The sequence below is a fragment of the Zalophus californianus genome, chromosome 7 (assembly GCF_009762305.2).
Source record: "Zalophus californianus isolate mZalCal1 chromosome 7, mZalCal1.pri.v2, whole genome shotgun sequence".
NCBI classification, from domain to species: domain Eukaryota; kingdom Metazoa; phylum Chordata; class Mammalia; order Carnivora; family Otariidae; genus Zalophus; species Zalophus californianus.
This window is the reverse complement of record NC_045601.1, coordinates 45,928,060-45,945,631: the sequence shown is the minus strand read 5'-3', so window position 1 is coordinate 45,945,631 and position 17,572 is coordinate 45,928,060. Positions and strand designations below refer to the sequence as shown.

The 17,572-nt window shown below is 41.0% G+C and overlaps 1 protein-coding gene across 5 annotated transcripts in view; it reads left to right on the top strand.

Annotated features, from left to right (window-relative positions):
• The window catches only part of DSE (dermatan sulfate epimerase), a 150,137-nt gene that overhangs the window by 83,209 nt on the left and 49,356 nt on the right, over positions 1–17,572 (top strand). For 3 of the 5 annotated variants that reach the window (XM_027602513.1, XM_027602512.2, XM_027602510.1), the window contains exon 2: positions 16,913–17,381. In XM_027602513.1, coding sequence (XP_027458314.1) covers positions 16,966–17,381 — 416 coding nt within the window. In that variant the 5' untranslated portion in view covers positions 16,913–16,965. Of the gene's footprint in view, positions 1–6,031; positions 6,052–6,676; positions 6,697–16,912; positions 17,382–17,572 lie in introns of those variants that run through there. The other 2 variants (XM_027602514.1, XM_027602515.1) reach the window with 2 other exon arrangements.

Sequence of the window (17,572 nt, the reverse complement as noted above, 5' to 3'; positions counted from 1 at the left end):
CCCATGAAAAGAGTAACAGTGGGAATAAAGGACAAAATGTGAGTTGTGCTGAAGCAAAGAAGAGCAGGTAAGTGCGAAGGGAGAATTTGTGTAGGGAGGAAATGAGTGATAAAATGAAGGTAGGCAGGTGCTAGATTGTGGAAGCTCTTGGATGAGAAATTTGTTCGTTTTATTGTGGGAAATAGAGGCTCTTGGGTAGAAAAGTGATATTATAATCGTGATTGTTTAATTTGTGAGGAATTTTGTGGTTTACAAAGATAGTTGTTTCATGGGTAGTATGGTCAGACTGCGTGGGTTTCTCTCTTGGCTCTTCACTATCTATGTGACCTTGGGTAACTTACTCAATCCACCTGTACCTCAGTTTCCTCATCTGTAAAAAGGGGATGATATCTACATTATGGGCCTGTGGTGAAGATTAAATGAGTTAATCCATGTGAAGTACTTCATACAGTTCCTGGCACTTGGTAAGCACTATATATATTTATTGTTTGTAGCAATAAGAATTACGATCTCTGCTTTAGAAACGGGAAAATTGTAGAGCTAGGACTGCATTTGCTAGAGCTGCAGTGACAAAGTGCCTCTAACTGTGTGGCTTAAACAACAGAAATTTACTCTCACAGTTCTAGAGGTTAGAAGTCCAGAATCAAGGTGTTGATGGGGTTGGTTCCTTCTAAGGCCATGAAGGAGACTCTATTCCATGCCTCTCTGCTAGCTTCCGGTGGTGTCTGTCAGTCTTTGGCATTCCTAGGCTTGGCAATACCTCACCCTGATCTCTACCTTCCTCATCACATGGCATTCTCCCTGTGTGTCTGTCTGTCTCCAAATGTCCTCTTTTTATAAACCTACCATATTGGATTAGGGACCCATCCTACTCCAATATGAGCTTTTCTTAATTAATTATATCTTACAACCCTGTTTCTAAGTAAGGTCACATTCTGAGATATGGGTGATTCGGACTTCTGTGTGATGAACTTTTATCAGACACAGTTCAACCCGTAACAGACTCCAAGTCAGATCTTTTGAGTCTATCACACTATGGCCATGATGTGCCAGAAGGATTGCAGAAAAGGGGAGGTAGGTCTGTGAGAGACAGTGAGCTCTCCTTGGCTTTTCTGTCTCCTGCTTGCCCGGACCTGCACTATTCCCTTGAATGGCTGCAATGAGGAACATGTCACAGAGACTCTTGAGATAAGGGTATCTCCCTGTCTCCTGAAGGGATCTTTTGCATTTCTTTCTTCTTTCCAGCATAGCAGTCTCTTGCTTCTTTCCATTTGGGGATTGGAGATAAAAGTGTTCAGATAAGTTTAGGGATATTATACTTGCACTGGATAATTTCAGTCTTCTCTGTAAATTTGGATGATATATCACTGTCCCAAAGTATAGGTGAGAAAGGAAGAATTGAATACTTTTGGAAAGAGGCAAAAATCCGAAGTATCAGCAGTAAGGATTTTACTAAAGAGTCTATTGGAGATGAGTAAGCAGGTCAATATGCTGAGGTCAGATAGAAGTTGATGCTCTCGGGTTTATTGTTGGAATTGAGGTGGAATGGGCAAATACGATTGAGGTTTGTAAGTCACTGAGGAAGTTAGAAATATCCCCAAACAATAGAAATTGCCTGCGATGATTAAAAAGAGTATATCCACAAGTGGTGATTTCAAGTGGCAAAGGTACTAGGAGAGTCATTGAGAGAGCTAAGGGGTGGCCCCAGGAATTGAAAAGGCTCGCTCCACCTTCCTTGTGGGTTGGAAGAATGAGGTGAGACCTCCCAGAGAGCACAGCAGAGGATAGGGTGTCATTGAAAGAATCAAAGTTTCTTTATAAAATCTTTAATTTGGAAGGAGCCTAAGTGACATCTGGTCCCCCTGCCCTGCCCCATTTAACTCAGGAATTGCCTGACAGGTGGTCCTCTTACCTCCACATCCATTTAGGACGATACATGAGAAGAAAGTTTAGAAAATAAGATTAGTACGAAGGGAGTTTTCTCCAGCATCCAGCTCCATGAAGAGAACGCCATCAGATTTGACAAAAGAAATAGCTAGGTGGAATCTGGTTGTGAGCAGAGAGGTTGGGTGAAGTGTGTAGGATGGAGGTGAGAAGTATATGCCTAGATTAGGAGATGTGGAGAACAGAGCTACCATTCCCAGAGTAGGATGCTAAAGACGGTATGACATAGAAACAGTTGATTCACCAAGACATCTAGTTACGCATGTATGACCTTGGACATACACAAACATTATTCTTTTGTTATTCTTTTGTTCTGCACAGTGATCATAGTCTTCAGCAGTCTAGTAAAGCTTTTCCTTAGATTGTTTCCTGGCTAGTAACACTTTATAGATCTATAAAAACTCGCCATAATAAGATATTTAGCACAAAATAATAGGAGTGGCATAGGTGTACGAGAAATAATTCATTAGAAAGCATCCTGATTCTTTTGAAATCTCTAGCTAAAAGAAATGTTATCAGTAGAGGAAGGTTTGTTTGTTTTTTAATTTGCAAATAGCACTAATAAAGCTCTTATACCAAACCATTAAATAATAATAATAATCCTTGGGAATACAGTTAAAAGTGGGGACATGAAGGGAATCACTCTAAATTTCAAAACAGAACAACTTTAATAAAAGTCTTAGCACCGGACAACCAACCATCCAGCAGAAAGAGAGGCCTAGCTGGTCTGGGCAGGAGTAGATGGGAAAAGTGGCAGGATGTCTAATCCAATGTGAAATGGGCTGAAAGTTTTACGGTGGCATTTAGAGAAAGACCTGGAGAAAAACCCATGAAAACCATCCGTGGACTGTTGGGAAACAAAATGGGATGCTCAGGGCATGGAGTGTGATCTGAGTGGGCCAGGCACATTAACAAGGGTGTGACAAGACTTGGGGGCACAGCAAGCCACCTGCAGCCTGGGGCAGATGCAGTGCGAGCTTTGTGCCCCAGGGAGGATTGAGAGGGCAGTGAGTATGGTGGCCGCTGTCAGGAAACTGTAATAATCGCCCTGAGTAACCTTGAAAGGGTCAAACATTGTAGTCCATTTTACCTCCAGATGGTTTGTCTTGGTACACAAAGATTTTTATTGCTTCTTTTTATGTAGTTATATAATTATAGTTATCTCTGAGTTTTTAAAGGTTTACATCTTGACACTTAGTTAATCCATTCAGTAAATAATCTCTGCATGTTTATTAAGTGCTGGGCACACTTCTAGGTGTTGGTGACATAGCAGAAGGCAAAGTGCCCTCATGGAGCTTGCATTCTAGAGGGGGCAGCCAAGCAGACAAAAGAAATAAGTAAATTATATAGTAGATTAGAAGGTTTTAAGTGTTCTGAAGAAAAGTAAAATCCGGAAGGGAGTTAGGGAATGGTGGTGATTGATTTAAATAACATGGTCCCAGCCAGCCTCTCCAAGGAAGTCACATTTGAACAAAAGCTTAAAGGAGGTGAGGGAGCAAGCCGTGTAGATGTCTGGGGGGAAGTATTCTAGGCAGGAAGAACACAGGCGCTGAGGAAGGAGCACGCCCCATGAGTACAAGGAGAGCAAGGGGGCCACATGGCTAGAATGGGAAAGGACACAGAGAGGCAACAGGGGCAGGCCACGTAGTGCCTTGAGAATGATTGTAAGCACTTTGGTTCTTACTCTGAATAATGGGAAGCCACTGAAGGATTTTAAACAGAGCAGTGACATAACCTGGATTGTGATTGAACAAGGACAGGCCTGGCTGTTGTGTTGAGAACAGCCATGGGGAAGTAAGGGTGAAGGCAGGCGGACTAGTTTGGGACCTTTGCAGTAATTCTGGCAAGACATGCTGTGGCTTAGGTGTAATGGCAGTGGCGAAAGTGTCTGGATTCTGGATGTATTTTGAGGATGGAGTCAACAGAATTGGCTGATGGTTTAGACCTGGAGACAGAGCGGGTAAGTGAAGGAGGGGGAGTTTGGGCCTCAGTTGCTGGCAGGATTGATTGCCAGTAACTGAGATGGGCAAGTCCTGAGAAGACAGTGCCTGTGTCTTTGGGTTAATTACACGTATGTATCATTGTTTTACAAACCAAGGCTGTGGTATTCTGAGTTTTGATTATGATTCATAAGGGGACATTTGGAAAGTACTCAAGAGATTTCAGTGCCAAAGGGCTATGATTTGTGAGACAAAAATGAGAATCGAAAAAAGTGCATATAAAAATGTTTGAGAATGTGAAAGGCAGCAAAAAAGTTCAGTGTTGTCATTGGTGAGTATTTGAAGATTGGAAAAATGGAAGAATGCTTGAATATAAGTAAGAAATAAAAACAAGCCTCATGTATAGTGAGAAAAGCATCACTCTCCAATAAATACTCTGTTTACATACTCATGAGTGTATATACTCATCCAATAAATGAATTTTTTATTTTGATTGAATAAGCTGGAATTGTAGGTTTAATGCCAGCAAATTACTTTCCCATGAAATTCTTTTAAGCCTTTTGCCTAACATCTGTGTGTTTCATTTTTTGGATAATACCTTCAGCTTTTAGGCAGTCTCTAAGTCCAGTACTGTAAATTCTGCTGTGTCTTCTGCTTCAACAGCAATATCCTTGGACAGAATCATTTTTCTGGGGATAAATCATAGAAAAAAAGCAAAAGTTGAGTACAAGAAAAAGATTTGGTGAATAGTATGCCAATACTTTCTAATGGGGCAAATTATATGGCAAGACTCATACTTCTAACAGGGATTAAGATGATTGGACTAAGAAGAAGATTGGGGAGGGGGTTCCCCAAGACCATCAGACCCAGTGATCCACTAGAAGCCACTCACAAAAAGGTGTTTTAATCATGAATATAGTTTGACACAGCCAGGGTACAGATTAAAATCAGCAAAGGGAAAAGTTGCATGGGGGAGAGTTCGGGAGAAAGCAGGCACAGATTTCCAGGTCTCGTCTCTCAGTGGAGTGGCACTCCTGGCCACAGTATACGGCAACAGGTGCCAAGCGTTGCCAGCCAGGGAAGCTCATCCCAGCCTTGGTGTCCAGGGCTTTTACTGGGGTCCCCACGTGTAGACACGCAGCACCTGCATGACTGACTTTAGCTATTCAGAGTCTTGCCCCTCAGAGCAAAGATAGGAGTTTGTCATGAATCACAGTGTTAGTATAAACTATGTGGTCATGCTGGTACTACATGGCCCGAGGCCTCAGGTATACAAAAAAACGTGTATCTGGCAGATATTACAAGGGCTCAGAGCTCCTCTTGAGCCAATCTGAAAACAGACCTTTCTTAGAAATTTTGCAGGGTTTGAGCAGTAGGCCTACTGGGTTAACCCTTTACTGCATAGCATGGTTAGCATGGTAGGGCCTTGAGGATGGTATTAGTGTTTCTTAGAGTCATTGTCAGAGGCTAAACCTATAGGACCTGATCCTGGAGGAGAATGATATCAGGACATACCACAAATATACACAGTTTTAGCTAAATTCATAAATGAGTGAAACTGAATAGATTACATATGAGAGGTTAGGTGTGTTTTGTGGTACTTAGCCTGAGAATCTATAATTGATGTCATGACTCATTCCACGGAGGTTTGCCGATACTGGGCTAGAGGAGCAGAGGACCTGACCTGCAGGGACTTGTGGTGGTGACTGAAATCAGGAAAGAGGTAGGAAGGAGGAAAGGGAGCCCTCAAGGTGATACTGAGGCAGAGGAATTGGTTCATTCGACTCTGAAGGCTGAGAAGTCCCATGATCTGCTGTCTGCAGGCTGGAGCCCAGGAAAGCTGGTGGTATAACCCCAATCCAAGGGCAGGAGAAGACTGATGGCCCAGCTCAGGCAGGCAGGCACACAGGCAGAGAGCGCACAAGAGTGTGAGTATGCATGAATGAGAATGAAATCTCCTTCTGCCTTTTGTTCTATTCAGACCCTCAGTGGATTGAATGGCTCACCCACATCAAAGAGAACAATCTTTACTTTTACTTGGTCTGCTGATTCAGATGCTAACCTCTTGCTGAAACCCCTTCGGAGACACATCCAGAAATACTATTTAACCAGATATCTGGTACCCATAGCCCGTCAAGTTGACACATAAAATTAACCACCACACCTGGTAAGAAAGAAAGTCACATATCTAAAAATCCAAGGGGGAGAACTGGTTATAGAATTAAAGATAGTTTTATCTACAAATTCAAGGAGTTACATTACCAACTGGAAGTTAATATGTATTGCCATTTAGGGGAAGTAGAAAATGTATTTAAATCAAACATCAGATTTTTTGAAGTCAAACTTAGGTTCAGAAGTGATTTTTTCATCTTTTAAATTTCATCTAGGCTGGTGTTTCTATGTGTAGAATGTTTTTCTGGCAATAAACACATGTGTCATTGTGGTATATCAGAAAGCTTTATCTCTATATAAATATTGGTTGATGAAGAAATAGTATTAGATTGAAGATTTCTTTTCTTCTCAGACGTGTTAAGTTACTTGGAATATGTAGCCTGAAGGCCTACTTTATATTTGTCAAAATATTTGATATTTTTAGGCTCCTGATGACTCTGCAAGGTTCTGAGCACACAATGCATTGTACCTATTTTAAAAATAACATTCTGTGTGTGATAGTTTTGTGAGCGCTTCCTCCTGGTGTCATGGCACACTTCCTCTCCGTTGGACCGACCTTGGTCTCGTTGAGAAGATGATGATGACTGCTAGCACTTAGGTATATCAGCTAATTGAAGAACACAGAGACCCCATGAGGAAGGTATTATTTTATCCAGTCTCTGGAGGGGAAAACAGGGACATAGCTAGGGCCGTGGTGGTGCTGGGATTCAAACTTAGAAGTCTGGCTCCAGCTTATGGTTACAGCCACTAATCATGTTCTGAGGTGAACAATGATGACTAGCATTTGGGGGGAACTCTTACCAGAAAGTGTTAAGTGCTTTATAGGTGTCATCTCATTTATTCTCCTAACCGTTATGAGACATAATATTTTCATCTTCATTTGAAATAAGGGACTAGTTTCAATAGTTTGCTTGTCCAAAGTCAGAGTGGTAAACAAAAGCCACTCTGGTCCCCCTGTGAGCTCTTAGCCACCTCGCCAGTCTGCCCTTGTCAGTCTATGGCAGGAAGAAAAATTGTACTTTAGCTTTTTAATGATTATTTATGGTTTTGTTTAACTGTTGTCATTTGAAATTGTATGAAGTTATATTTAGCCACTAGCTTCATTCTCTTTATCTTCTTTTCTATGCTTTATATTTTTAGCCAGTAATGCCAGAAAAGTGTTTTCGTGGTTAAAGATATTGCTGAGAAAGCTATAGCTGGTTTTGTAGAACTTTCCAGAGAATCTTTGGTTACTTACTGTTCAGAAAAATTTTCGAGAAAAAAATGATTGTTAATTTTCTTTTGGGACCAGCTATAGTCTGTTAAATAAATTATGTTGGATTAAGGGAGAATTCCTATTTATTTTTATTGTCAGAGTAATACAAGTTCTGCAGTTTAAAATAAACTGATTCAGGGGTGGCTCGGTCAGTTGAGAGACTGACTCTTGATTTCAGCTTAGGTCGTGATCTCAGGGTTATGGGATCAAGCCTGGAGTGGGGCTCCACTCCACTCTTGGCAGGGAGTCTGCTTGAGATTCTCTCTGCTCCCCTCCCTCTGCTCCTCCCCCTGCTTGCGCTCCAATGCAGGCACACTCTCTATCTCTCAAATAAATAAATCTTAAAAAAAAACAAAACAAAACCTCAGAAACATCATTTTCTTAGATTTTTATCCTATAATTATTAAGGGCAGAGCATAATGTTTCTTGTTTACTTTTTATCCCTGTGCCGAGCACAGTTCCTGGATTTAATAGCTGCTCAATATGTAGCTGAATTAATTAATTAATATTTACAAGAAATTCTTACCTCCGACATGGATGGGAAATTGATCTTCCAGTTCTGGAAAACAATGCATTGGAAAACTTAATGTGCATAAATTACTACTTTTTAAACACTTTGGAATACCAAAAAGAAATACACTTAATTATATTCAACATTATATTATCTGAAAATAGTATCAGAATAAAAAAAATATTTTTAAACAATTTTATCTATCTATTTATTTATTTTTAAGATTTTATTTATTTATTTGACAGGGAGAGGGAGAAGCAGGCTTCTTGCTGAGCAGGGAGCTCAAAGCCAGGCTCGATCCCAGGACCCTGAGATCATGACCTGAGCTGAAGGCAGATGCTTAACTGACTGAGCCACCCAGGCGCCCCCAGAATAAAAAATTTTGAAAATACTTCAGCATATTGTATTCTCATACCATCATTAATAAAATCAATTATAATTGTAATAAAGAGGTACCAGTTAGAAGGTGTCCAATTGTTAGACTGCTAGATAAACTAGAATTTCGAGCTTAGAAAGTATAACCATTTCATTTCCTCTTTTAGACTTTTTGTAAGCAAAATTAGCTGCTTCATTGATCTCCTCAGTGACTTTGTAAATCTTCCACCATACCTCTACCCTGCTTTCTCTTTGCCCCCATGAAAGTATAGATTTTACTTCCTTTCTATTTTCTGACAGCCATTGCTCTCAAAAACTGGGTCTAATTTGTTTTAGGTAATTCCTTCATTTATTTATTTTTTAAAGTAAGCTCTATGCCCAGCGTGGGGTTTGAACTCATGACTCCAAGATCAAGAGTTGCATGCTCTACCTACTAAGCCAGGCAGGCACCCCAAAAGCTGGATCTATGGTTCTTAGTTTTGTAGTAATGTGCACCAGGCAGAACTTTACTACTAAATGATGCCTTCAGTTTGATAGCCACTAAATTACTTACTCAAGTAGTCCTCTGGTGAATGGGAGATGGAGCCTTCATTTTATTTTTATTTACTTATTTTTTAAAGATTTTATTTATTTATTTGAAAGAGAGAGACACAGCGAGAGAGGGAACACAAGCAGGAGGAGTGGGAGAGGGAGAAGCAGGCTTCCCGCTGAGCAGGGAGCCTGATGCGGGGCTCGGTCCCAGGACCCTGGGATCATGACCTGAGCCGAAGGCAGACGCATAATGACTGAACCACCCAGACGCCCCAGGAGCCTTCATTTTAAACAGAATTTAGGTTAACCATTCTTTTTCTTTCTTTTTTTTTTTTTTAATTTTATTTATTTGAGAGAGAGAGAGCCCAAGAGGGGGTGGGGTCAGGGAGAAGCAGAGCCCAATGCGCGGGACTCGATCCCAGGACTCCAGGATCATGACCTGAGCCAAAGGCAGTTGCTTAACCAACTGAGCCACCCAGGCGCCCAGGTTAACTGTTCTTATAGAAGGAAGTTATATAGTTACTATTGTTGGTCTAAGAAAGAAGTGAGCTTCAGATTACACTGTGAGAAGATGTGTTATCTTCATAAAAAACTTTCCCAGAAACAATATAGAAATGGTCTTGGACTGCACAGAGCTGCACTTAATTTACAAACCTAACTTAAAGTTTCTCCAATGTTGAGTGTGAAGGTGGTGAGCACCATTATTATACACAATGTGGTTTTGCTGTGTGGGTTCAGGGTTGTAATGACTCCCTCAGTAGTGTGTGGAAATTCTTGGGGGTTCCATATGCTGTAATTTCATATTACGGATTTTTGTTTGGAAATGACTTTTTGGGGAGATATATTTCATTTCACCCGAAATAAGGAAAACAATAAACCCTCAGTAAAAGGAACTTTCATTTTGATTAAGAGCCCTTGGTTTTTAAAATATTCTTTTTTGGCTGAGTCTACAGGCTTTACACATCAGGGAGTATAATTTTAGCAAATGATTGTGTAGTACCAAAACCATATGTTTTCTTAGGATTTGATGTATGTAAGAATAATGTTAGATTTATTTCACTATAGAAATTTACCAAGGGCATAAAAGGTTTTATTTTGATATTGAGGTAAAATTATTTTTCAAAAAAGTATCCTAATTATACATTTAATAAAATTAAAATAGTAAAGTAAGGAGAACTTTAAAAATGTGTACATTTTGGAGTAGTATGTGTGAGACCACAGCAAGATGTTTCTCAAATACTTAGAAATAGATTTCTCTGAGAGTTAAATCCTAAAATAGATCAGAGAAGGAAATGTGCAGTTCTGTTAAGATATGTTAGTGTTCTCAGTGCATCAGAGTTTGCCTGAAACCTGATTGGAGGCCTAAAGATGAGGAAACTTGGGTTTCAATGGAGTCGTAGTTGCTAACTTCTACAGCGCCTATCCATTTTCCAGGGAAGAGGATCTGAAGTCAGGGGCATTCTGTTGTCTGGTTTGCAGGACTCTTTTATGTTTTAGCCCTTCATGGATATGGGCACATCTGGTTCTAGTGTGGGAAATATTTAACTGTTGTCATCAGGTGACTGACTACTGGGTCTGTCCATTGGCTTGGGCAAACAGGAACAGGTACTCTTGAGCTAAACCTGGGGGGGGGGTGGCAGGAGCTGTGGGGTATGTACATTTTGCTCTTCTTTCCTAAATGTCATTACAATTCAATTTAAAAATTTTTGTTTTTAATGACATCCCAAGGGCATCTGTGACAGATGCTGACAACACAGCTTCCTTTCAAGGGAGTTATGGCGGTGATCTTGAGTGGTTGAGTTGCCCCAAGCCCAAGGCCCCTCACCAGGCAATTATCAAATAATTTTACTACCTGTGTGGTTTTCTGATGAAGCCAGGAAATATTTCCCAATCTGCTTGATAGTTGTATTTCTTGTAAATGAATGCAGTGACATTTCTGGTTTTATATATGTTGAGGGAGGAGGATTTTGGTTTTATTAACATCAGATAGCACATCCAGGATAATCAGCTGAGATACTGATGACATTGCCTGAGCTAACTCCAGACTCTTGAGGTTACCTTATCAGTTCAGGCAAGGGCATCAGATATCTCCCAAGTACTCATGTCCCCCTTCAGTCATATAAATTTATTACTAGGAAACACTCTCCAGCCAGAGATTTTATTTTCCAGGCCCTGTTGTATCACTGGGACTTTTGAAAGAATATAGCAAGAAGCGGTCCACCTTTTACACACCAAGAATTATGGGCCTTGGGAGGCAATCAAACTCAGATATCGTTTATTTAATAATTACTCTTTTCTTTGAGGGCAAAACCCCTGACAAATATTTGAAAAATCTCAGTGGTTATATGCTTTCTTTTCTAGTGAGTGTTGAGCTTACTAATGAATGATGTGTTAAAGAGTCAGGAGCAGGGGTGGCCTGGGTGGCTCAGTCAGAGCAGGGGTGGCCTGGGTGGCTCAGTCGTTAAGCGTCTGCCTTTGGCTCGGGTCATGATCCCAGGGTCCTGGGATCGAGCCCCGCATCAGGCTCCCTGCTCGGCGGGAAGCCTGCTTCTCCCTCTCCCCCTCCCCCTGCTTGTGTTCCCTCTCTTGCCCCTGTCAAATGAATAAATAAAATCTTAAAAAAAAAAAAAAAAAGAGTCAGGAGCATTGTGTTTGAGTTTCAGCTGAGTTTCTAAAAGGTGGCATGACCTTCCCTGGTCACTTACCATCTGTGATTTCCTTATTTTGCTTATAGTATTTAGTTTTTTTCAAAAAAATATTTTATGGATAAGTTAATATAATTGTGCATGTCTGAAACGTCTTCCCTTTTATTAAAAATATTTATAGAGCTCTTCATGTCAGGTTCTCTGCTCAGTGCATCACATAATATTTAATCACCCTGTGAAGTTGGGATCGTTTTATGGATGAGAGAATGGAGACTCTGAGAGTAGGAGTCGTTGATCAAAACTAGCAGACAGCAGAGCAGGGATTTTTTTCTTCTCTCCATGCCCAGTGTTAATCATAATGCTGTGCTCCTTAGACTTGACACATGCTGTAAGAGTGTTTTTAATCCATCTTCATTTGGGACATCTTTTACTTTCTACAGGGTAATGTCACTCTTCGATCCTTATACTTTCTATATTTTCTAAAGCCAGGGAAATTGAAAGAACTTTTGTGCTACCATGTGACCATTTGGAAACCTACTTCATTTTTGAAACTTGATGTTACTAGTCTAGTTTTCAGTTCTTTTCCTCCTGAGCATATTCTTTCTGTGCTTTCTTTGTGTAAGGATGGCAAAAATGGGAACTTTAATGTTACTGAATATTGTTAAAAACTTGGTTAAAGGAAAGAATGTTGGCTTAGGATTTAAGAGATTGGGTTCTAGTTCTGCCTCTAAGATACTGTTAGAGTGTCACTAGACACTAACTCTTAATACTGTTTGTCACATCAAGTTATTATAAAGTAAAAGATCAAATATGTGAAAAGCATTTCACCAAAATTTCTGTGTCAGCAGTCATAATCGCTACAGTGGATTGTTGGAACCAGGATTAAAGCAAAATAATTTTAGGCTTATTGTTGCTTTGTGGGGACCTACTTAATTAGAATTCAGGCATCTTGTTAAATGCTTTTTGTATTATTTGGCTTGGCCTAAGCATACTGTCAGATTTGGACTGCTGCCGATACAGGCTGGGCATTCAGGCAGGGGGATGATCAAATTGCTATCTCAATTATCTGGTAGTGACAGGTAATTCTTAAATGACTATATTATACTTATTGATGAGGTGAAAATTTAGGAACGTTTTGCTTTCTGGGCTGTGTAGAGTGAGACAGAAAAATGGGAAGGAAAACTAGATAAGGAAAGTTAGTGTGTTATAATGGAAGAGAAGAGGAAAGGCTTTTAGGGGAAATGAGGCTCCATAGAGTCATTCAAAAACATCCTGAGAATTGATTTGTGGGTAAACTGAAATATTTGTGGCAGCTGCCGGGGATTGCCCATGATGTTGCCATATTGAAAATGCCATGCTCTTGAGCTGCGCCAAGTGCAACCTAAAGATTTAAGGGAGTCGGCAGTGCTCTGCTCTGTCTGTAACACATGAACTAGGGGGAGAGTGGCTTGAGAGATCACCCACAGACATCTGAAAGTACAGACTTGTTCAACGTGTGTGTGTGTGTGTGTGTGTGTGTGTGGTGGGGCAGTGGGAGAGTCAGAGTTGGCCCTTCTGGTAAACTCAGTGGTCGTTGTTTCACTTAGCATTTCAGCATCTCCCAAACTTTAGTCATTCAGCTACCACTTTCAACAGTTTTTGCCCTATCCATTTACTTATTTTTTTTAACTTTTAAATGTAAATGTGTTTTGAACAGGAACTTTGTGTCTCTGTTGAAATCTCCGGTTAGATGTACTGGTGATAATTTTCCTATTAAGATAAGTTGGCATAAAACCTGTCCATCCATGGTCCACCTAAAATGATCGTGAGAAACACTCCTTTCATGTAATTTCAGCTCTTCGCTCTAGAGTGGTATGCAGAAGGCTGAGGGTAGAAGTTTCGAGGGGGAAACCCAAAGACTGGAAATGGGGGCTTTTCAGGGTAATTTTCTGGACAGATTTAAGATGGTAGATGTCTCCCTTTAGGTTATCAGCCTAAAGTTTGGGTTAGACTTTAATTAAGTTAATTCTTTCTTTTCTTTTTTTTTAAAGGTTTATTTATTTGAGAGAGCGAGAATGACAGAGAGAGTATATGAGATGGGGGGAAGGTTAGAGGGAGAAGCAGACTCCCCCCTGAGCAGAGAGCCCGATGCAGGACTCGATCCTAGGGCTCCAGGATCATGACCTGAGCCGAAGGCAGTTGCTTAACCAACTGAGCCACCCAGGTGCCCTTCTTTTTTTTTCTTTGAAATTTGTTTTTAGGCTATAGAAGTTTCTCGGCCTTGTGAGTATTTTCCTCTATTAGTTTCCTAGCAGAAATATTTTTCTGAAAAATTCAGAACTTGCTTTGGCTTCAAATAAGGGGGAATAAAGTTTCTCCTTGCTCATTTTAGTGATGATGTCTACTCTGCCAACACCTAAGTCCAAGGGTTAATTGAGTTTAGCCAGCATCTGTGAGCTGCCTTTTCCTTGTTGAGCACAGTGCTAAGTCCTATTGTGAGGCACAGCGTAGAAACAGCCCAAACAGTTCCATGTGATACTGGTATGTGCCAGATACGGAACAAATGAACTCTTTGGCTAGATCAACGAAGGCCTTAATCGCGGGAGAGCAGTGGAGGCTGGGTGAGTTGAGTGCAGTATAATAGGAAGGCAACACACTCTGTAACATGATGAATGCTCCGGCCCTTTCTTCCCAGGCGGCCTGTGTGCCTGATTGTTCTGTAGAATTTCTGTGGGTTCTGCACTGGCCCACATGGTATCCCAATAAGAATTTATGTTTTAAATGCGTGGTGGCTCACAGCCTTGCTGCCCTGACACCCTCACGTGAATTTGAAGCAGTAACGAGGGAACCTTCAATAACAGTTGGCATATTGAGGTGGCATGATTCCCAAATCAACATGTTAATGAGGTTCTGTGCTTCAGGAGCAACTCTTCCTGTTTAAACATACTCAGGCATGACCTACGTAACAGGAAGCAATGTGGCAGAAGTGGCTGGGATCACAGCATGAGTCCTCTCTGCAGCAGCCCCCAGTACCTCAGTGACTCTGGACCTGGGTACAGGATGGGACAGGATGCATACGGGAGGAGGGAGAGAGTAAAACTGATCAGGCTTTAGCTACCTTTAGGGAATGTTGGTATAGGATCTGAGATAGAGAAATTCCAGTCTCCCTCTGGGTTCTCACCCATCCCCCCAAAATCCAGCCTCCCACAAATACCTAGAACGTGAGCTACAGATTCAAAAACCAGTAGTTGAGAAAAGTTCTTCAATACTATCCACGTAGGGATCAATTAAAGAGGAAACTTCCAATTCATCCTCCCTTTAGATGCCTAAAAACCCTCCACGGTGTTAATTCCATTGATAACATCCAATCTTAGACTTTGGGGGATTTAATATAGGCAGGCTTTTTTTTTTTTAATTGTTTGCATGAATGTCCAATGAAAAGAGCAAAATAATAAACTTCGGGGTGGAGGTGGGTGTGGTGGGGACTCAGCATTACTTTAGACCCAGCCATGTCTCTGTGTTGCCAGAGACCACACCCCTCCTCAGACATAGCCACGGAGGACTATTTCTTTTGGCCAGGTCTCTGACCTTGAAGGGTCTAGCCAGCCGCCTTGAAGCTTTGGGTGCTAGACATAATATGAGTAGAGTCCAAGAGTTATTTCTATTTCATATATTTTAGCGTGGCTATACCAGTTTTTTTTATTAATCACAAGTTTGACTCTTGAAATACAAAAATTTGCTACCGTTGAGTTTCATATATGTGTGTGTGTATATATATATATAGTCTAAAATACGTTCAGAAATATGAAGAATACTAGAATTAATGGCAGTACCCATAAGTGATGCCATATTGCCTTTCTCTTGGAGATACAGCATGTTGAGAATATGGACTGATCTCCACTGTATGTTACATCTTTGGTTTTCTTTCTTATGAATGTGACGAGGCAGCTTTTCCTTAGAAAAATAGTTTGTGTTCAGCTGGGGAGGTGGATTTTTCTCCATCAGTTTCTCTCTTCAATAATTGAAAACTACTGTTCATTATTTACATAAAACTGTCTTTTTCTGGTCTGCTTTCTATAACCTTTCCCCTCTGAAGAATTTTAAGAATTCCCTGACTTTCCTCTGGGGGATTTTATGCCTGCTTTATCCCAGATGTGGGACACAGACTAGGCTGAGGTTTTTTGTTTTTTTTCTTTTCTTTTTTTTAAAAATATTCTTGTATTTGAAAGATGTTCTTTTAACCTGTGCCACTGAAAAAAAGGATTTTTAAGAAAGTTAAGCAGTCAAGAAAATATGAGCTTGGTTTCAATGTCTGACTTACTGAATGACACCAAAATCCCATATGCAAAATGAAAAAGTAGGCAGCAGTTTCAAATAATAAGGGGAAAATGCACACGTGTTATTTCAGCCTTTTGATTCTGGGATTTTATTTTCTGAATGAGGGCCTGTCCGTTTCTAGTCCTGGCAGCCCCTTGTCTGGCCTTTCAATACACACCTGCTGATGTCAGCCCAGGGAATGCATGGGCTTGGCCATCCGTTACCCTGCTTTTGTCTTCTCTGTCCCCACCTTCTGCTGACACAAAGAGGATATAGCCCTACTCATAATATTTTGTCTGCTTACACTCTTACAGATGTATTGATCCTAATCCCTGCTTCAGAATGTAGAATGTTAGGAAGCCGGGAGAAGCCAGAGTAATGGAAGCCTATAATTAAGAAAGACAGGATTTTCTCTTTTTTCCTAATGTCCATTCAGATTCTCAGACAAATTTCACCACCAGCTTTTGGTTATTGTGGTTTTCATGTTAATGTCTAAAAAAATGACGTAAGATTTAAACTTTTTTGAGTTCTAAAATATGAGAAAAATGCCAAGGAGAGTTTGTCTTCCCTACTTGAGCAAATATTATATGGTTTCCCTAAGTCCAGAGTTCTGTTTTCCTCAATGAATACATGTGTGAAGTATCATGTTTACTTGATTAAGTAATTAATAAAATTATTAGATTTTTTTGAGTATAGTTTTTTTTTAAAGATTTTGTTTATTAGAGAGAGAGAGAACATGAGCAAGGGTGGGGGGAGAGGGAGAGGGAGAAGCAGGCTCCTCACTGAGCGAGGAGCCCCATGTGGGGCTCGATCCTAGGACCCTGAGATCATGACCTGAGCTGAAGGCAGACGCTTAACCGACTGAGCCACCCAGGTGCCCCTATTTGAGTATAGTTGACATACGATGTTATATTAGTTTCAGGTGTACAACTTAGTGATTTGGCAAGTTTGTACATTATGCTATGTTCACCTTAAGTACAGCTACTGTCTGTCACCGTACAATGCTATTATAATAATATCATTGACCGTATTCCTTATGTTGTGCGTTTTATTCCTGTGACTAAATTATTAGGTTTTAGTTAAGTCTCTTCCTAGCTCAAATTTTTATTATATTTTTTTTAAAAAATCTAAATTCCTAAGCTTTAGTTTTTAATATTTAGACCCTCTCCCAGTAAGCAAGGTTGTCTTTCCTACTTTGTCATGTCCCCCTGGTTGACACCCTCTTTTCTTTTTCCTCCTATAGGATCTTTCGAAGATGGTTTGGCTGCCTTGGAGCTTTGGAGATCTGATGCCACGATGAGGACTCACACACGGGGGGCTCCCAGTGTGTTTTTCATATGTTTGTTCTGCTTGGCGTCAGCTTCCATCGCCGACGAGAACCCGGAAGTCATGATTCCCTTCACCAATGCCGACTACGACAGCCACCCGATGCTGTACTTCTCTGGGGCGGAGGTTGCGGAGCTCCGGCTGCAGGCGGCCAGCTCCCACGAGCACATAGCCGCCCGGCTCACCGAGGCCGTGCACGCCATGCTGTCCAGCCCCTTGGAATACCTCCCTCCCTGGGACCCCAAGGACTACAGCGCCCGCTGGAATGAAATTTACGGCAACAACTTGGGCGCCTTGGCCATGTTTTGCGTGCTGTATCCTGAGAACATGGAAGCCCGAGACATGGCCAAAGACTACATGGAGCGGATGGCTGCTCAGCCTAGTTGGTAGATTTTTGTCTTTTTCTTCTTACTGTATCAACTCTGCAATTTATTTATTTATTTATTAGATTTTATTTATCTATCTGACAGAGACACAGCGAGAGAGGGAACCCAAGCAGGGGGAGTGGGAGAGGGAGAAGCAGGCTTCCCGCGGAGCAGGGAGCCCGATGCGGGGCTCGATCCCAGGACCCTGGGAT